Source organism: Amia ocellicauda, chromosome 8, assembly GCF_036373705.1.
Source record: "Amia ocellicauda isolate fAmiCal2 chromosome 8, fAmiCal2.hap1, whole genome shotgun sequence".
In the NCBI taxonomy this organism is placed as follows: Eukaryota; Metazoa; Chordata; class Actinopteri; order Amiiformes; family Amiidae; genus Amia; species Amia ocellicauda.
In genome coordinates, this window is record NC_089857.1 from 44361038 (window position 1) to 44382281 (window position 21244).

The 21244-nt window shown below is 46.7% G+C and overlaps 1 protein-coding gene across 2 annotated transcripts in view; it reads right to left on the reverse strand.

The window, feature by feature from the left end:
• csgalnact1a (chondroitin sulfate N-acetylgalactosaminyltransferase 1a) overlaps positions 1–21244 on the reverse strand; it is a 35192-nt gene that overhangs the window by 11037 nt on the left and 2911 nt on the right. Inside the window, exons 1-3 of one of the 2 annotated variants that reach the window (XM_066711621.1) lie at positions 17054–18066; positions 9283–11038; positions 3909–4125 (exon numbers count right to left, since the gene is read on the reverse strand). In XM_066711621.1, coding sequence (XP_066567718.1) covers positions 3909–4125; positions 9283–9958 — 893 coding nt within the window. In that variant the 5' untranslated portion in view covers positions 9959–11038; positions 17054–18066. Of the gene's footprint in view, positions 1–3908; positions 4126–9282; positions 11039–17053; positions 18067–21244 lie in introns of those variants that run through there. The other variant, XM_066711620.1, reaches the window with a different exon arrangement.

A 21244-nucleotide genomic window follows, 5' to 3' on the forward strand; every position in this document is an offset into this window, starting at 1 on the left:
AAGAGACAATTTGGGAACATTCAAAAACAGACTGGATAGGATCCTTGATCACTCAGTTACGAGCACGATGGGGTGAATGGGCTCCTCTCCACTGGACACTTTCTTATGGTCTTATGTTCTTATATTCACGACATGGCAGAGCTAATGTCTTTGTAGTCTTCTCTGGCTGATCCTGTTGTCCCGAGCTGCTCTGCTCTGCTACGTGACAGCTTGGGGCTCTCAGAGTCTACCTCCAATCATCTCCTCTCTGTTGCTCTTCCCTGAGGCCCCAGCACATCCTCCCAGAAGTTTCAGATGTCAAGATTAATTATAATTCTTGCTGTGCACCCTTCTATAACAACTGTGAAACCCTGTGATTCATTTCTATTGTTTTCCCGTATTCCTGTCTTTCTTGTGCGAACGGTTGAGCTTTTAAAACATCCAGGGCTCCCCGTGATGACAGTCTCTGCTCTCAGAGGCAATGCGGGTGAAGCGCATGTTTGGGGAACATTGGGGAATGAACACAACCTGATGATGCTGTTCAGTGTCATTTAGGGAGGAATAATAAAATAGCTATTGTGTGTGCTGTGCAATAGGCTCTGAGACGATGACAACCCAAGAGAGGTTTTCTCACTATGATGAGACAAGTACCTGGTGTTGCCTGGAAGAAAATAGTTATCAAGACAGGGGGGCAGCCCTCCGTTATTGATCGGCAGTGAGTGGAAAGTGAAGAGGAGCAGGAATAGAAAGACACAGCGTGAGGCATTATAGCAGAATAGAAACTATAATTACAGAAGCACAGGACACTCTTAACTCATTGCCACAGATCTCAGAATTATTTACACACTCACACACACACATATATATGCACCGATCAGCCATAACATTATGACCACCTGCCTAATATTGTGTAGGTCCCCCTTTTGCCCCCAAAACAGCCCTGACCCGTCGAGGCATGGACTCCATGTCAGCAGCAGATCCTTTAAGTCCTGTAAGTTACGAGGTGGGGCCTCCATGGATCGGACTTGTTTGTCCAGCACATCCCACAGATGCTCGATTGGATTGAGATCTGGGGAATTTGGAGGCCAAGTCAACACCTTGAACTCGTGATTCATCAGACCAGGCCACCTTCCTCCATTGCTCCGTGGTCCAGTTCTGATGCCCACATGCCCATTGTAGGCGCTGTCGGCAGTGGACAGGGGTCAGCATGGGCACCCTGACTGGTCTGTGGCTACGCAGCCCCATACGCAACAAACTGCGATGCACTGTGTGTTCTGACACCTTTCTATCAGAACCAGCATTCACTTTTTCAGCAATTTGAGCTACAGTAGCTGATCTGTTGGATCGGACCACACGGGCCAGCCTTCGCTCCCCACGTGCATCAATGAGCCTTGGCCGCCATGACCCTGTCGCCGGTTCACCGCTTTTCCTTCCTTGGACACTTTTGATAGGTACTGACCACTGCAGACCGGGAACACCCCACAAGAGCTGCAGTTTTGGAGATGCTCTGACCCAGTCGTCTAGCCATCACAATGTGGCCCTTGTCAAAGTCGCTCAGATCCTTACGCTGCCCATTTTTCCTGCTTCTAACACATCAACTTTGAGGACAAAATGTTCACTTGCTGCTAAATATATCCCACCCACTGACAGGTGCCATGATAACGAGATTATCAGTGTTATTCACTTCACCTGTCAGTGCTCATAATGTTATGGCTGATTGGTGTATACACCTATATAAATAGAATATCATTCAAACTGAGTTTTATCTTCACAATCTTTGAACTCTGCTATCTTCTTCTCACTCCATCTAGAATATTTGATAGGTGCTTTGGTGTCATGGGGAAACTCATTAAAGTCTGGTGACAAGGAAGAAGTGTACGGCAGCCATCAGAGGCAAAAATCTCTACAGACACAACCTGGATCTCCTCTCCTCTCTGGGACCCCCGCTGCCCTCCAGAGAGAAACACCACCCTGACAGGCCACAGCTGCTCTGTGAAATTCCCAGGCTCTGGACTGACTCTGAGCCAGCGCTGAAGAATTTACCACACAGACGAAGACAGTGCTTTCTCTCAGTAGCAGCAAAGAGTGTCATAAAGCCACGGAGCTGCTTTAAAATCATTGGCAAAGGCCTGGTTTAGGATTGTGTGTTCTTTAATAAGGTGACTCGACACTAGCTCATATCCAGGGCAACTCACCGTTGTCATAACAGATACGCATTTGTACTTTTCTTTTAGACTGTCCAGTAATATGGGATATAAAATATGAAAAATCAAGAAAAAAGAGTTGTAGAACTCAAACGCAACATGCAGTTAAAACCCCGTGGAGACAGAAGGGCGGGGCGTCTAACAGGAGGGGAGGTCATGTGAGGTTTGGTTGGAGGACAGGTGACACGGTCGGACCCTTTTCAGTACCGGTGATGGTCTCTTTGTGTCAGAGAGGTACAGCACTCACCTTCCAGTGCAGAACAGGGTTTCCATGATCATTATTACATTTTCAATGTTCTCATCTAACTCTTCTAACTCCTCAACTTTTCTTCTCTCATTTTGAAGGGAATGTCCTACTGAGAGACTGAGGACCTGAACCTTTTCACCCTGGAACAGAGGAGACTACGTGGGGACTTGATCCAAGTCTTCAAAATCATGAAAGGCATCGACCACATCAAACCAGAGGAGCTTTTCCAGATCAGCAGGGACACACGCACCCGGGGACACAAATGGAAATTGGGCTTCAAGGCATTCAAGACAGAAAACAGGAGACACTTCTTCACACAGAGAGGCGTCACAATCTGAACAAACTCCCCAGCGATGTGGCTGAAGAGACAATTTGGGAACATTCAAAAACAGACTGGATAGGATCCTTGGTCACTTAGTTATTAATGGACACCAAACGAGCAAGATGGGGTGAATGGGCTCCTCTCGATTGGACACTTTCTTATGTTCTTATCTAAACAAATTAAATATTCACAACGGTGCGTCGTGTCATTGAACTGTCCTCTCCTGCCACTCTCCCTCCCTGTTTCTCCACTGTGCCATACCACAGGTCTGCCCTTTCCACACCTCAAGACAATAAACCACACTTTGAGGGCCAGTTAATATCAATATGGGCCAGGAGGCTGTCTGTCCACTGAAGCTGCACTGTCTACAGAGGCGCGGTGCAGATTCACACAGGGGTTCAAAGACGTTCCTCAGCTGACCTGTGACTGTTGACTCACATCCAGACAGCGGTGAACAGCGATTCCTGCTGCCCGACGGAGCCCCAGGGTGTTGTGAGTCAGAGACCCTCGCCTGCTGCAGAGGCATGCGAGAGCAACAGTGGGGTCCAGGCTCTGCTGGGGGGATGACAACGCGGGGGCAACGGGCCCTGCAGTTACGGCCTCTCCATCTGGCCCTGTTTGTGCCTGGCGGAGCGAGCACTACCTGGGAAATGTGATCTGTCACCTGAAGTCACCCGCGATAAAGACCAGTTTTTCTCATTGTTTCCCCCGTGCTTCACTGTGTCCTTTGTTCACTGCATGTCTTTCTGCGCTTCCAGCTTCTGAAGACAGTTGTCCCCACTGAGGAACTACAATTTAAGATACTTGGTCTGCATTTGACAGAACTTTTTGCATTATATATTCTAGAGGATATGTATTATTTATTACGTATGTTAGTATGCAGGTTAATATCAGTGAGTTTATAATTGAAGCAGTAAAAGTATAATGTAGGTTAGGAGTCGTGTGCATCAGTAATAGTGTGTAAAAGTAAGAGGGGTAGTGGCTGCAGTATAAAAGCAGGTATGTAAGTTTCTATAGGTTTATTGAAGTATTTATATTGATCATACAATGCATGCTGTAACTTGTGATGTCTCTGTGACTCTGATATAGCCTTAGGGAGCAGTAGTAACAAAACTTGGAGGTAAATGTATAATGTTTGTATATAGGTCGATCTTACTTGAAGTTTTGCATGAACTGGCGGAATTTGTCGGCCCGTTTGGCCAGAGGCATGATGATGTTGATGGGCATGCTGGAGGTGTCCACCCTCTCGTTCCGGACCTTCATGACGGGGCCGAAGGGACGGAAGAACAGCAGCCTCCGGAGCTCGTGGTTTCTCTCGCCCTTGAAGGTGAGCTCGTACAGGGTGCCCTTGTCCTTCTCCGTACGGTACAGCCCTGTGGACAGAGAGACATTAATGAAGCCAACATGCTAAAGACTGTTTTTATATTAATGGTATATAAAGACTTTTAAGTAATCAACTATTTAAATATGTGAGTGAGATTTCCTGAGGAATTAACAAATGAGTATGAATGGTTATTGAATATATTGTTGCATCAAGAGTTAACATGAAGTCAAAGATGTCGCGATTAAAGCATTTCACTGAGTGAACCCAGGCACTAGTCAATATCCAACTGCTATTCTGTGCACTGATGGGTGTAATTTATTTTGCACTTGTAATTTCATTTCAACAATAGACAGACATGTATCTCCAGAAAAAACAACAACAACAACAACAGAAAACATAGAAAATGAAACGCTAAGATTATCAGCTCTTAGCTGACCTCCCCCTGTGAAAACATAAGGGATAGAAAACTATGAACGCCAATATTCCTCTGGGACAAAACAATAATCATAAACAACATGCTTTTCTGAACAAATACATAATAAACACAAAAGTAATTTCTCAAGTAGGACAACTGAAATATCTACCCCAAATTGTTGATTTGCACAAGACGACAATTGCACAACCGGTAAAGATGTCTGAGCGTGAGGGCCTGCCTGTAGTTATTGACCGAGTCTAAGGATGCAAAAGATCAGCCAGTTTTACACATTTTGTTTGTCCTCCAAGGAATACTGAACACCTCCAAATTAATAGAAGTATATCCAATACAACTGATCTGCACTATGTGAGTGACTTGATGTGAACTCTTGAAAGGCATATGAAGTTAATTTTAATAATGTGACTGGATTTGTCTCTGATAATGCCAGTTCAAGATCAAGACACAATGCCATCCTTCGAGGTTTACAGATAAATGTAACACATATGACAGGTAATGTTCACATACAGACAGGTGACAAATTAAAGGAAAAACCTGAATAAATGAGTGGAGGAACATAATGAATGCAGATGCCTCCAAACAGGTGCACTGCATGACACAATTTAACGTCCTATCATGCTCTGTGGCAAAATGCTATACAAATGCTGAGCAGCCCAGCTGACCTGGATTTTGGATCAAGATGGCAAGAGGAAAGGATCTCAGTGACTGTGAAAGAGGGGTCATTATTGGGGCACGAATGGCAGGAGCTCCAGTCACACAGACGCTCAACTGGCTCGTGTTCTGGACAAGTGGGCGAGTGCATGTGTGGGACACCAAGACAACGGGACAGGCCTGACTGACCCATCCACAGGGCACGAGGGTCACTGAATGGTGTAATGAGTATGAAAATGATGTGACTCATATGCTATGGCCTTCACAGTCACCAGATCTCAACCCAATTGAACACCTGTGGGAGATTCTGGACCGACGTGTTAGACAGCGCTCTCCACCACCATCATCAAAACCCCAAATGAGGGAATATCTTTTGGAAGAATGGTGTCCATCCCTCCAGTAGAGTCCAGAGACTCGGAGAATCTGTGCCAAGAGCATTGAAGCTGTTCTGGGGCTCGTGGTGCCCAACACCTCACTGAGACACTTTATGTTGTTTTTCCTTTAATTTGTCACCCATCTGTAGTTGACCTTGACAGCAATATCTGGGCAAATCACTTTCAGAAAGCAGACGACCCGGTTGTGACCAGTAGAAATACATATATACTGTCAAAGCAGAAAACTAAATTTAAAGACCACCTGATGGAAGCAATCCCTCAAGAAGTCTGAACCTCACCCATAAAGAGCCACCCAACATGATGGGCACTTGGGTTTCTGCTGGTGGATATCATCGCAAATACATCCCCTTTCTCACTGTAGTGTTTAAACCTCTTTAAATTGATCACAGGTGTGCAAAGTTTAAATGTTTGCCTTGAAGCATTTAACACGAAAGGCTAGAAGATCTACCAATTCTGTAGATGCTGAAACTAAGAAGTGTATCCTCTTATGGCCAAGTTTCTACAGAACAACATCAGTCTCTGTGTCATAAACCAGGGTCAACCAGCTGACGATGCTCACGTTGAATAGGTCAGTGTAACGCACGGGACATTTTCAGCGACAATTGAACCTGGTCTCACTAGTCATTCACACGGTTCCTTCTTTCAGAGCGGTGGGATATATTTAAGTGACGATGTGTGTGATTCACAGTGTGTGCATAAAGAGACGCCCCCAGTGACTCATGTAACACACGCTGTGTCATGATGCGTAGCAGTTGCTCCCAGACAGACGTGTCCTGGAGACCCCCGTGAACAGAGCGGTTTCAGCCTCAGAGTATCCCTGAGGAAGCACAGAGTCATGACTAAAGTGAGACTCCCGAGCAGCTGAATTCATTTCTGATGAAGGATCGCCATCACCGACAGGATATCCTTGCCTGACAGACAAGCCGGAGGAAGCTGTAGCGTTCACTGCTTTATTTTACAAAAGCCTCCAAACTCTTGTGAGAAACACACAATAAGACACTACAGAACAACAACGTTATTGTTAGACTCCTGTGCACATACAAGGCAAGCTCTGGCTAAAGACAATTAAAAACAAGACTGGGCGATATTTAGAAAAGAAGTGCAACCAATAGAGGAGACACCACCCGGTCAACTAACACCAGTTAAAGCTGTGTGTTGTGACTAACGTACTATACAAAATGTCCATAAATGTAGTCTGGCCATTAAACAATGCAGTCGATCTCAGGGTGAGTTCACTCACAGCACTCGCATCTTAAACATGGATATAATCCGCTAATAAATCAGTTTCACCATTTACCAAACAATAAATCTCTCTCTCTATCTTTCTGTATCTCATTAATTTTGACCAGGAGCCAGTTTACAGCCCAAGCCCCAGGGCGAGAAGTGGAGCTGCCAGGCTCGCCGGGGTCGTCTCAGACAGGCCGTGCGCGCTTCACCGTGCCGAGGCCGCTCTTCAGTCTGCTGAAGGAATGTATCCCTGCCGGTTGTGGGTGTAATCTGGCACTTAGGCCTCATTGTTTCTGCATCAGATCGCCACTGTGAGGGGAGGCCAGGGGCCAGGCTGGCACACGTCCTGAGGGACATTTCTGTGTGAAGTGCTGGAGCATCTGGGACTGAATCTCAATGGAGGATTCTGAGTCAAATATGAAAAAATGGAGACGGGGAGGAAAAAACAAAGTCATGATTCTAGATTGATGAAGAAAATAAAAAGCTGACCCTTTCTTTCATTGTTTTGTGTGAGATGTCCGAGATTTCATAATCTGGCAAGACGGCAACGGTCAGACTACAGTAAAATCGAGCACTGCGCACACTGTCTGTTTATTCACTCCTCGCCAGTCCAAGTGAGACGACTTGTCTGTGCTCGAGCCTCTGACTAAACAGCATCGATGTGGAGACCGGTGGCAAAGGGACAGCTCGGACGGAGAGAAACAAAAGGAAAAAAGAAAGAAAAGGATCAAACAACACAGGTGTCATTATCGTAATTCAAACAAGGCTGCAGTAGAAGAGTGAATGTTGACTGATATCTCTCATTAATCCTGTCATAGCTGTAGGCATTCAGGGTAATGTAAGTAGATGGATTATGAACTGGGTGATGTGTAGGAAACAGAGGGTGTCGATTAGAGGAGTCGCTTCAAACTGCAGTGAGGTTGTTAGTGGAGATCCACAGGGATCAGTACTAGGGCCTGTGCTTTTTCTAATCTATATTAATGATCTGGACTCTGGGATAGTTAGCAAACTTGTCAAATTTGCAGATGATACTAAAATAGATGGCTCAGCAGATACAATCTCGGCAGCACAGGCTATTCAGAGGGACTGAGATAATATTCAGTTGTGGGCGACACCTGGCAGATGAAATTCAATGTGGACAAGTGCAAGGTATTACATGCAGGTACAAAAATGTCCACTATAATGACACTATGGGAGGAACAGAACTAGATGAAGTAACGCATGAGAAAGACCTAGGAGTCTATGTGGACTCCTCACTTTCTCCATCCAAACAATGTGGGGAAGCAATAAAAAAGGCAAACACAATGCTAAGGTATATTGTCAAAAGTGTAGAATTGAGAACAAGGGCAGTGATGTTCAGACTGTACAATGCACTAGTTAGAGCTCATCTGGATACTGTGGACAGTTCTGGGCTCCACACTTCAAGAAAGATATCGCTGCTCTAGAGGCAGTTCAGAGGAGAGCAACCAGACTTATTCCAGGTCTGAAGGGAATGTCCTACTGAGAGACTGAGGACCTGAACCTTTTCACCCTGGAACAGAGGAGACTACGTGGGGACTTGATCCAAGTCTTCAAAATCATGAAAGGCATCGACCACATCAAACCAGAGGAGCTTTTCCAGATCAGCAGGGACACACGCACCCGGGGACACAAATGGAAATTGGGCTTCAAGGCATTCAAGACAGAAAACAGGAGACACTTCTTCACACAGAGAGGCGTCACAATCTGAACAAACTCCCCAGCGATGTGGCTGAAGAGACAATTTGGGAACATTCAAAAACAGACTGGATAGGATCCTTGATCACTTAGTTATTAATGGACACCAAACAAGCAGGATGGGGCGAATGGGCTCCTCTCGATTGGACACTTTCTTATGTTATTATGTTCTTATTAATTATTCAGATTGGAGGTATGCCGCTGTAAATCCGAGGCAGGTAGACAATTAAGTTCGGCTCCCGCTGATGTCAGGGCCGGCTGTTTAATGAGTCTAATAAAGAGAACGGCTCAGGTATTGATCTTACATCACATCTGATCAATGCAGGAAGGAAACAGGCATTACTTGCTATTGAAACTTCTCTGAGGTTTGAAAAGGAAACAGCAGGATCCATTAATCCGGCCAGCAAGTCATAGCCCTTCAATTCAGTAACAATATAAATCATATCAATAAATATAACACTTTTAATTTAAAACCAAACCTTCCATCAGATTTATTGTCATCTTTTTTAACCCTTTAGACGAATGAGACAATTTTACATTTACATCACATTCGAGCTTATAAACAATATGCATTTGCTATGAACCATGATATGTTGAGTGAATGACTGAACATCACCCGTGAGCATCACTACTGAGTATCACTACTGAACATCACCACTGAGCATCACCCCTGAGCATCACTAGTGAACACACTTTTGAAGGGAGAAATTGGCAAGAACATCAAAGGACGATTTACACTGAAAAAGACACGAGAGCCACACAGGTGTCAGATGCGCTCTCTCACCTTCAATGAAGTCTGCTTGGGTGTAGGCGCGGGGTGGCGGGGCGCTGTCTCCGTCGCGGGGGGCGTTGAGCGCCTGCAGGCCCTTCTCCAGCACCTCGGCCAGCTCGTCCCGCCGGTCCTTGCGCACGGGCTTCTCCTCGGGGTGCCGGGTGAGCCCGGTCTCCAGCTGATACACCTTCTGAAGCGTGAAGCTCTCGAAGGGCACCAGGGCGTACTCACTGGCCAGCCTGGCCCCGGAGTGCACCTCGGCGCGGCTCAGCTGCGTCCTTAGGAACTCCTGCAGGTCAGCGTGGCTCCGCTCCCCCGCACCGTCCATCAGCGCCACGGCTGCCCCCCCGCCCCCGCCCCCCGCCGCCGGCACCGGGGCCCCGCCCGCCCGCTCCAGCGCGTCCTGCACACTCTTCAGATGTTCGCTGCGCTCCTGCAGGGCCTCCTTGAGTTGCGAGATCTGCTTCTTCAGGCTGCCGATGTAGTGCCGGTGCTGCTCCTCCCTCTCCTGCAGCAGCGCCTGGTAGCCCTCCTTCCCCGTGGGCCCGTGGCCCCGGGGCACCAGCGCACGGCCCGCCTCGGCCCACGGGCTGCAGGCCAGCACGTAGACGAGTGAGAGGCAGCAGCACACCAGCGCTGCGAGGACGCCCACGCGGCACAGCCAGCCCAGCAGGCCTCTCCTCAGCATGGCGCGGCCGCAGGCTGCATCAGGGGCCGGGGGGTCTCGGACTGCGCTCGGCTGCTCGGCGCCGCTGACTGCTGTGGATTCAGCTGGGGGGCTGGATCGGATGCATTTCCACCTGTCTCACATCTAAACCCAATCCCCGAGCACACGGAACGAGTTCAGTGCCGCTTGGAAACGGCCCGCTTGTAACACAGCGGTCAGCCCAGGACTATAGTAATAATAATAATACCAATATTAATGGCCAGTCTATAACGGTGTGGGTCCTGCACAACTGGTTAAAGATAGTCTGCTGTGAGAGCCTGACTCACACCAAGCCTGCTGTCAGTTCTACCAGGTTACACTGAATGCCTTTCACACAACCGGCATCACCAGGCATCATTGTCTCAGTCATGTTCGTGTGGGGGGGTTACAGATGGCCATATTCACACGGCACACTCTCATGGGACAACTGCCAGAGTCTCCCCCCGTCAGGTCAGGGGCGTGTTTTGGGGCAAATATTCCTGTAAAGGCTTGTGAAGTCCGATAGACCCATCTGCATCCGGCTGAGCGGTGCTGTTTGTCAGCAGTGTGTCTGAGTTCCTCTTAAGACAGAGATTTAGCTCTTTTGACCGTCATTGAATGGTGCGTTTCAGCCTGTATTTAATGCTGTAATTTCATCATGTTGGTATCCCACTTCGGTTTGCGAAGAAGTATGTGTGTGTGTGTGTGTGTGTGTGTGTGTGTGTGAAATATGTATTTCATAAAGGTTTCAATCTGGTTAATGGTTGCGGTGCACCAGAAACTCCAATTATATCCGAGCCAAAGAAGAGGAGTCCCCAGGTACACTGTGTTTAATGGAAATGTATCCTCAGATGTATTACGGGTCTGGCTCTCTCCGTCAGCAATTTAAATCTTCCTGTTTTTGTTGTTGTTGTTGTTGTTTTACATCAGCGCCAATAACCACTCCCCGAAGGATCCACACAGTTAGTTAATTTCCCTTTGCCTGGAGATGTTTTGAAAGAGTCGGTTCCTCAAACTGAGGTTTAAAATCATCTGGCTCCTGCACTACGATGAGTGTCTGACATCATGGCTCCAGTCTGGTAGCTGGAGAGGAATGAGAGAGGTGCATTAGTCATGTAGCTCTGGCTTCAGCTAATCCTCATTGAGAGGCTGATGTTAGTATAGAAGAACACATGGCCACCCATTGTTTTCCCTGGAAAGGATATTGATTGTCTGTGGGACAGAAATAGCACATAAACACTATACCGGTGAGTGGAAATGGGTTCAGTTAGTCTGTTTTAAGGATATTGTAGGATCCTTTTATTCACGGCTCTTTAAAACAAAATGTGATGCTGAGAAAAGCACAGGGATTTTGGAAAGCACCCAGAAAGGTCATGTTGATGGACGTTGACTGGCACGACATTTTAATCTGACGTCTAACTAACCAGCATACAAATAATCAAATTAATTAACCACGGTTTGATCCATGTCCTGAGATATGTGACAAGGACAGATTCGACACAAAGATTTGTTTATGGTCGTGGTGACAACACTGAAAATCTGAAACACTCATCTGTCGAGCTGTGAGGAGCCGAGGAACAGGACACCCGGTGCGTGCGACTCTGAGGAGGGACTGCCGTGTGTTGTTCGAATGTGGGATCGGTGTTAGAGAAACAGGGAATGGCCACATGAGATACTGCACTCTGTATGGTCAGTCCTCCTGGGTTTTCACTGGCCTCCCCAGGAGTTCCTCTGCATTGCACTCCTAACTCAACATCCACAAATTACACAGTCACTTGTGTTTGTAAAGAAATAAAACTGACTTCAGGTAATCAGGTTCTAACCATGTCGCTCTTCTGAAAATTATTAATTTCATTATTTTACCCGAGAGTTATCTGTCACGTCTCCCTGTCTCTGCCACGAGAGCAACTGTCACTGAACTGAATATTCGGAGGTTCATCCTGTGATGCCAACAACGCACGTGTCCCCAGGTTTCCCAGTTTCCCAGCGTGAGACTCTTTAAATGTGTGTCATATCTACTCAGCCCTGGCAGTTTAATGAGTGTCACTCAGAGGTAAAATCCCTCAAGACAAATTAAACTCCTGGGCACTCAATTGTATGGTATCTCACTATTGCTATCTTGTCTAAATGAACATATAGTTCTATGCATTATCTGGGAGGAGAAAAAACTTCTGGATCTTGGAGCGATACCATTCATTCAAATTTAAGGATAAAGACAAGCCAAGTGAAAGCACAGTTTCTGTTTTAAATGAATGAACATTAATTAACACACTGTTATGCACCTTTGTTGCTGCATAAACCTTTTAGCTGTTAAAGGTGAACTCCAGATATCACCAAAGTTTCAAAGCTGCAGTTTTTGGCTACTAAAGCAAAGAATGAGATTTGCAGCAGAGCAAGAAGAAATCAAAACGAGGAACCTAGCTTCCGCTTCGAAACTTGCTGCTGCAGGATAAATATCATCCACTCACATTCAACTACGTGTGCTTTTCTATGTGTCGTTTTTCCTTTTCTCAGTTTCAGGACCAAACAATGAGACAACTGTTCTGTGAATAAATTATGTCCCTGGTCAAATAATCTCAGTGCAGAGAGAACAGCCCCACTGTCGTGCCCCGAAGGCCAGAAGCACTGAGTGTGTGCGTGTGTGTGTGCGTGTGAGTGTGTAATTCTGAGTGTGCATTTGTAATTCATAGTGTGTGTATGTGTGCGAGTTTGCTTCAATGTGTGTGTGTGTGTAATTCAGAGTATGTGTGTAAGTGTGTGTCAGTGTGTGTGTGAGAGAGAGAGTTTACCACAGAGTGTGAGTGCATGCATGTGTTTGAGTTTGCCTCAGTGTATACGTGTGTGTGTGTGTGTGTGTGTGTGTGTGTGTGTGTGTGTGTGTGTGTGTGTGTGTGTGTGTCAGTTGACTCACCACACAATTAGGCCTTTTACAGCACTGGCGGAGTCTTGGTTTCGTGAAAGGATTAGTTATGTTAGCAGTGAATGCTGGACTATATATCTTAACAGGCTGGATGAAACCGAGCACTTCATTGGGAAAGTCAAAGGACAGACTGTGTTCAACCCAAATTCAACAACTGTTTATTATTAAGCAGTGAAAGAGGCCGAGCCGTATACTGAGCCCACGGGAGGGACGTGAAGTTTCATTCGGTGGCTCGATGAAACAGCCAACTTTACAAATCTATCGCTAATCACTGCTTTCACACACAGCCAATATTTCCAATTACATCTGAAGTAACTCTGACGTCGAGTCTTTACGGTACTGACACAACTTTTTAATAACACTGGATATCCTGGTAGCATTCTCCTTTTCCAATAACATACCCAATTAAAGTGTTGCAAGGGAATGGCAGGTGAGCCCAATTGAGTCGTTTTCATCGGCACAATTGAAGAACGTTCAGTGTTTTTAATATCTTACCGAGAGTGCAAGCAGTTAGCTCTCTCATCAACAAGAATTAGAACATTTTCAGTTTAAAGAAAAAAAGAAAAAGATTAATAAATATATCAAAGCATGCTTTATTATCTGTGAGTGTTACTGAGAGACTGAGGAACTGAACCTTTTCACCCTGGAACAGAGGAGACTACGTGGGGACTTGATCCAAGTCTTCAAAATGATGAAAGGCATCGACCACATCAAACCAGAGGAGCTTTTCCAGATCAGCAGGGACACACGCACCCGGGGACACAAATGGAAATTGGGCTTCAAGGCATTCGAGACAGAAAACAGGAGACACTTCTTCACACAGAGAGGCGTCACAATCTGAACAAACTCCCCAGCGATGTGGCTGAAGAGACAATGTGGGAACATTCAAAAACAGACTGGATAGGATCCTTGATCACTTAGTTATTAATGGACACCAAACGAGCACGATGGGGCCAATGGCCTCCTCTAGATTGGACACTGTCTTGTGTTCCTTTGTTCTTAAATACCATTTTAAATGATTTCGGTTCAAGGCAATATCTCAATATCTGAGTACGACTGTATACATGTAGATTGGATAGATTGTATAGCAGAAACATTTAGGCACTACAACACCTGCGAGAAAACCTCTGGGCTATGGGTTGCCTTGCTGGCGAACTGAATGACTGAAGCATGATATTGTACTAATGACCCCTGCATATGAAACAACCTGCCTTTTCTCCTCACTCGGAGGAAGTCGTTTGCATAATCTACAGGACAGCTTCTGAAAGCGGAAGCAGCGCATGTTTAATCAGAGCGTGTACTAAACCAGTTCATTCCATACAAAAGACTTTCAATTGAGCAGAGTGAAGATTAAACTGCAAATGTGTCTTACTCATCTATTTATTTATACTTTTGTCTCTGCAGTGCATTAGTGAAGTCTGCAAAATGACATCAGAAAGTGGAGACGCTCCTCCGCACTGTAATCAGCCCTTGACAGACAGTAGAGACATTGTCTACCGACTAAACTAACTGACCCTGGTCCACCAAAAGTGGAAAGAGCAGGAGGAAGAGAAAACGGACCCACGTATCCAATGCATCTCTCTTAACTCTGTGGAGACAAGCATCCGATTAGGAGCTGAACTAATTTTCTCTGGCCTGCCGGCGTTTCTCTATTAATAGCGACATTTTCACTTGACTTAACAATGTCCACTTCCTTTGTTTACTTGTGCAATGTTTTTTCCAGGTCACCGGTGCTGCCCGGCGCTGACAGACTGGCCCTTGGGTCAGACCGGGAAAGATACAGCTGTACAGCTACAGAGTTGAAATCGTGTGTGTGTGAGACAGTGTCAGTTTGTGTGTGCAACCCACTCGCTCGGTAACCCAGACGAGGGTGAGAATGGAGGCAGTGGTTGTGTGCCAATTAAGAATCGATGCATTACCATTTCCCCTAAAACAAACACAAAACCAGCAAATGCAAATCCATTCAAATGCTTCGGCATCCGTGCCAACACAGAGCAGCGTGCTGTTCGTCTCGACCCAGATGGATTAAATAACTCCCTGATGCATTCTTAGCTCACATGCATTTTTTATACTGTCCTTCAAACAACCAGCTTCCAATTCAAGTGGATTGTTTCCTAAAAGTACTGAGCTGTTATCAAGACAGACAACCCAGGGGGTGCTTCTCAAGTCTGTCTCAAAACCCCCTTTTTGGGAACCCCCCCAATGCTATCCGAAACATCCAAGCATCAAGTCATCACCAAAATATCACAAGTGGACAGACCTCCTGCTCCTTGTCATTCATGCCATCGATCAAGACCGCGATCTCAGTCGAGGTTCAGATTAGTTTCCTGGTAAACGGTCACATGTGAAACCCTGCGAGTGTCGACTGCATTCTTCCCGTTAACTCCCTCCCGGTCTGAGCCCAGAGGAGCGCTGTGGTCTGAAGAGTACTCGAGGCATTGCTGTCCTGCAAACGAAGCACTGTGCTCCTGAGGCGGGACAGTGAGATGGAGGGCCCTGTTTCTCAGATGCCCATTGACACACAAGGTCTTCTCCGCTAAAGAAAGTGTCGCTTTCTAAAAACATAAATGCTGCGGAATATGAAACACATTTCCCATGCAACGGTTTACAAACCTCTTCCTTTTTTCGTTTCTGGCATTTTCTGCAAGACCTTATTTTGGAAATGATTTTGCTCGAATGAATGTGGCAAAAAAACTAATTATACACCCACTTCTGTCACTGTTGGGCTCAAATGGACGAAGAGGGGTCTTTGGAGGGGCCACATCGTTGATATCACATTTACAAGGCCAAGACCGCCAAAATGGGAAGTGACCTCAGTGTGCTGTCTTGAGTAAAAACAAACATTACAATACGAGGACCCTTCACAACAGCAGTCCTGCAATAAGAAACACACCAAACACATCTGGACACTTCCGCCCCAAAAGAACAAGCGACACAAATTGCTTAAAGCTGCTTGTAAACCTTTGCAAAATGATCTGAGAGTAGCTCATCAAAACCCCTCCAGCAGCAAAGTCCTCAGACCCTTCTCCTGGGCGGCCAAACGGGACGAGGGAGAGTCTGACGGACAGGTGGGTCCCCGGCTCCTTTAACACCTCTCCGCTATAAGGGAGTCAGCAGCCTTTCAATGGCTCCATCTCAGTTGTGCCTCTCAGGGCCACCCTCTTTTCCACCTGCAGGTCCTTGCCACAGAAACAGTCCAAACACTGCCAGAGGGACCAAACACCGGTCACCGCGAATCAGCCTGGGACAAGCAGGCCGCTCCTCCGGCAGAGCCCGGTCACCGCCGCCGGATCCGGTTTCAGCTGCCCTGTCCCAGTGCCCCTCGTCAGCCTGGCCAAATGTGCTCAGCAGGCTGACTGGCCACCTCCGGGCCAAAACACAAGAACCTGGCTCTTTATGAACAGGCACTGAGGTGGGGCTGCCACCCCAGACCCTGCCGAACGGGCCCAGGCACCGAGCCTCACATCTGGAGCCGGGTGCCGTCTGACTCACTGTCTGGCAAGCCGGTCCGGTACGTCCACAGAGAGTAACGCAACCTCTCACAGTGCGGCTCCCTGCTGCAGCCGAACGCTGAGGATCGCCAGTGAACTGAGATCACCTCTGATTCATTTCCTCACCGAGTCGCTGCAGCTCCCTCACCATGGAGCGCAAGTCTGGTTTGTTTCCTATTTTATTTCATTAGTTTAAATAGAGTACTTTCTAGTTCCCCCGTACAGTGAAAACAAAAGAGCTTTGTTTCCAAACCCCTGCTCTTCCAAGTCGATTCGTTAATGGCCATCGTGGACGTGTGCAGATATCTGCCTGCAGGAGCACACAGAGGAGCTTCACAGAACTGAGAGCAGGTACACAGAGGAGAGCTGACCCTTGGCTTGAAAACATTCCTGGAGGGAAGGGCGTGGAGGGTTTTGGAAACATATTTATGTTCCACCATTTGAATTAAAATTCTGGTCTGAATCTGGCTTTTCAAAACACATCATATATTTGTTCATCGGAAGCTCAGGGCCAGACGGGCGCGACTCAGTTTGTTATTGTTATAGTCCGCTTTTTCTCCAGCTGATGGATATTCTGCTTTTTCCCCAACACTGTAAATTCGCCCACATGCTGGCGTTGTATTCATGACAAATGTAAGTCAAACAAATGATAAAAACACAGTAAAGCATGGTAAAATAACAGCATACCTGCGGCGAGGAATATAGCGCTCCAGCTGCACAGTCAGCTGCATGTCGTTCCAAGTTCATTCGTTATAGTTTTCAGTGGTGGCGTCGAGAAGAGGAGTCTCCGGTGGGCCGCAGAACGCTCTCACCAGGGTCTTGATGCACATTCACAGCAATGACTGATAGGAATCTAGTATACCAACAAACCCGCACTTTACCATCTGCACTGCGTGTCTCGCAGCTGAGGAGACGCACTGAAGAGAGCAGCTGGGTTCAGTCGCCTGAGCCTAGGGGAGCTGTGCTCTGTGATGAACCCGCTTGTGTTCCTGTGTGTGTGTGTGTGTGTGTGTTGAGGCCGCACAGGACGTCAGCCCAAAACAGGGCGTCTGTCTGGAGCTGCCGTGTTTTACAAGGTGACAGAAGAGCCTCCTGCTCAGCAGCCGGACTGATGACTGCACGGCAACATCGCACAGGCGTTGCTGTTGTTCGAAACCTCATCCTGTTACTGATAATCACGCCAAGTGAGAACAACGATTATTTTTAGAGTATTTCCTGAAAGACTTGAGACTATTTGTGGGGATGCAACATTGTCTTTCTGTTTTTTTTTATTCAAGTTATAATGCAGCAAGACAGACAGCATGTTGTTTTATTTAATGTTCAGTATCACACTGGAGTTCCTGAAAGGGTGGGTCTGGCCTTGATATAGGACACAGAAAGTAAATGAACCATAAAAACAACAGTGTTTTGAAGAGAGATAATGGTTTGTGTGGGATTCCACTGCAGATTCCCCCATCACCACTACACAACTGCCAATGGACTGCCAGCAGACCTTGTACGGGTCTTGTCTGGAGGGACACAACACTGCGTGGACCAGAGCAGCAACGCCAGTGCAATGGTAAGTAACGCACGAGACACACAGTCTCCCTGGGCCCCCCTAAAACATTTAATTGCTTAATTTCTGTGATGATTATATCTTATTGTTGGCCAGCTGGTTGCCCCGGCCCTGCAGAGAAAGACCTGGGCTGTGAGGGTGTGTGGAAAGATCACGCACGGGAGAAGGCAGAATTCGCTAACTAAACGGGGAAGAAGCCCTTTTCCCAAGCAGCATTGTGCTTTGCTTCCCTTTCTGTCCCTTTTGACTGTCGCATGGCTCGGGACGGACTGGCCGCTTCTGAAACCAGACAGAACCACAGCAGCCCTGCGGTCAGCGCCTGTGCCTGCGCGGTGGGAAGGGGAAGCTTGGCTCGTTACGTTCAAGCATGATCTACAAGTATGTCCCTGAATGTAACATACAAAAGCAACATGAAAACAAACAGACAATCTTCACATAATCACCGACTGACTGATGAAAGAAATGTGCTTTGAAACTCAAACCCAGCTTCACCAGACAGAATCGAAGGGAAGCCTCGAGTTTCCTTCACAATCGCTTGAAAAACAGGAAAGAGAATGAAAAATACGCAGCAGCTGTGAAAAGCCAAAGAGTAACAGGGCCAAAGCAAACGACTTCCAGTGAATGTAATCCTGCAGATTAATTGTGTGGGGAAAGGCAGAATGTGACTGATGATGATTTCAAACACAGAGGCGATCATCGGAGGCACTGCGATTGATCCCCGGTGATCAGGAGCTGCAGAGTGGCGTTTGCAACCACTGAATTAAAAGCAGAAATCTGTGAAGAGAAAGGAACTGGCTCTGAGAGAGTCTGGGCAGGCAGAGCGGGGCGTCTGCTGCTTCAACAGCCGCCCGTGTTCGTGGTTCGGTTCTCAGAAAGCAGTAGGTTCTGGCGAGAGGGTGAGCTGAGGGTCCACCAGGCCGCTACGCCCACTCGCTAAACCCAGTACTTGGATTTCAGCACCGATCAAAGCCAACATTATACACACTGCAACAAAGAAAACAACACATCAAACAAACAAACAAACAAGTGACTCATTGTATACGAGCTTGTCCTGCAATCACCCCCGAACAACTCCAGGAATACATTCATCCAATTAAAGTGCAGAGAAGATACTGCAGCCCCAAAGAAACCCCTAGCAGACAGCAATATACCCCGGTGAGCAATGGGAATGAGATATAATGCAATCTCAGGAATCTGAGAGAAAAACATCGAGTAGTTGAGAAAAGCAACATAACAATCCCAGGATCCCCTGAGGGCAGAGGAAGCACATACTTTCACAGAGAGCTTCTCCACGACTGTGGCCACAGCTACCCGACAACCATTAATGAGGGAAAAAGAGAAAACTCTTCCCTCTTAATGGGAAACACAGGACGGACGCATATATTCACTACCTTGAAAGGAACTAAACATTGCAATTAAATTATTAATTAATGCAGGAACAAGAAGGCCGTGCCGTTGCTTAGGATCTTTAAATATACATGAGCTCCAGGTTTTACAGAAACACAGCAGAGTCATGGCAGGACACTGAAGCCTCTCTACTGAACGAATGGGTCCGATGTCTCAGACGTGCTGCAGACGCCGGCCTGTTTTACTGAAGAGGGGGTGTGAAACGGCCTCCCCTCGCCCTGCTGTAAGAGACCTTTCCAAAGCACTGCAGGCAAATACCACACTCATGCATGCACTGTCTGCTGCAATGGGACAAACTGTATACTTAGAAGCGTACTATAGTTTCAGTATTGTGTGTTATTATTCCTATTATAGCTGCATGCAAAAGCAATTTTGGGGAAGAACAAAATCCCAATCGAATCTGAATGTTGCAGTTTTGTATTCCTCCTTATTATTCTCCATACATTAGTTGATATGAAACGGAGCTTTGCACATATATATATATATATATATATAAAAATATATGCAAACTATACTGCAGAAAATGCAAATATAGAAGGGTTCAAAATGAGGTTTCTAATTGCTAAAGGAGAACTATTATCATTTGTTCAGCATAAAGTGTGACAACAGAATGCAGATTTGAATCAAGCTTCACTCACATCCACCCACTGCAGATATATGGGTCTAAAACTAATGCATTAATTTAACATTCACTGAACTAGCTGTTTGATGTGGGGTTTTTTACAATTTGTAGGCTTAGAAGACATATATTCTACATTTATTCGTGTCTATGTGGCACAGTATACATTGATACAGTTAACATCATCAGAGCACCAAGCAGGCGTTTGTCTTTGCGAGGTGATAGCCGGGAGTCTGAGCGTCACAAGTAAACAGCCTGTATCCGCACTGCCCTGCCACGACCCCCTGCAGCCCGCAAGAACGATTGCTGTTTCTGGGACCATTTCCTCATGAAACATTTATGAGCCAATTTCCAGGATTTAAGTGTCGCACAACGGAACCATTACCGGGACTGCGAGCGACACACTGCCCAACTGTGGCTCATCTGAAGACGACCGCAGAAATAAAGAACGAATAGTGTGTGTGTGTGTGTGTGTCCTATTTCCTTCCTATTGATCCTCAAATCGAACTCTGACAAGTAAAGAAACTGTGTCACAAATGAAAAGATTGTTATGCTGCCTTCATGTAGAGATATTTAGTGAATCTAGACTGAGGAGATCCTATCAAACACAGAGCCTAAGACACCGTTCACAGATACCGTTCCACAGAGCTGGTGTTGAAGGGGACCCCTCTGGACACAGTGTCCCCCAGATCAGTGCGTCCACGGTCTCCGTCAGGGGGAGTGGGGCGGACGCTTCCTCACACCAGGCCAGATTCGTATCTTAATTGTGTTCGTTTTAAATTAAGAGAGAAATGTTGAAAAGTGGAAGTGCAGGATTGATATTTCACCAGCTGTTTTTTGAGGTAATAACCTGGACATTTAGGACACGAATGCATGCGTTTCAGATACACCTGACTGACGTGTGTGCAGGGCGCAGGGTGGGCCGGCGCACAGAGAGAGTGGTGCTGTCGAAAGCCATGACGCTGTCCTGCCGAGATGCCAGGTGGAAGAGAGCTGGTCATTTGAGCCAGACACAAATGCAGGCTGTCAGCTCCTCCGCGGGAGACTGCTTAATATTTTACCTCGGGGGTTCAGGGCCGCGCTGTGGGAGGACTGTGACGCGGCTCGGGTTTAGCGCTGGCGGGGACAGGGAAGTCAGGTCCTCCGGCTAATGAGGTGAAGTGACCTGATTGTGTGGCATGCGTGCAGGGAAGGGCAAAGCACTTCAAATGTATAGAAAACAGCGGCAAAAACATCTCTCCACGTTCAATCGAAATCTGTGCATGTAGCTCAAGTTCCCTGTTTTGCCTTATCACAC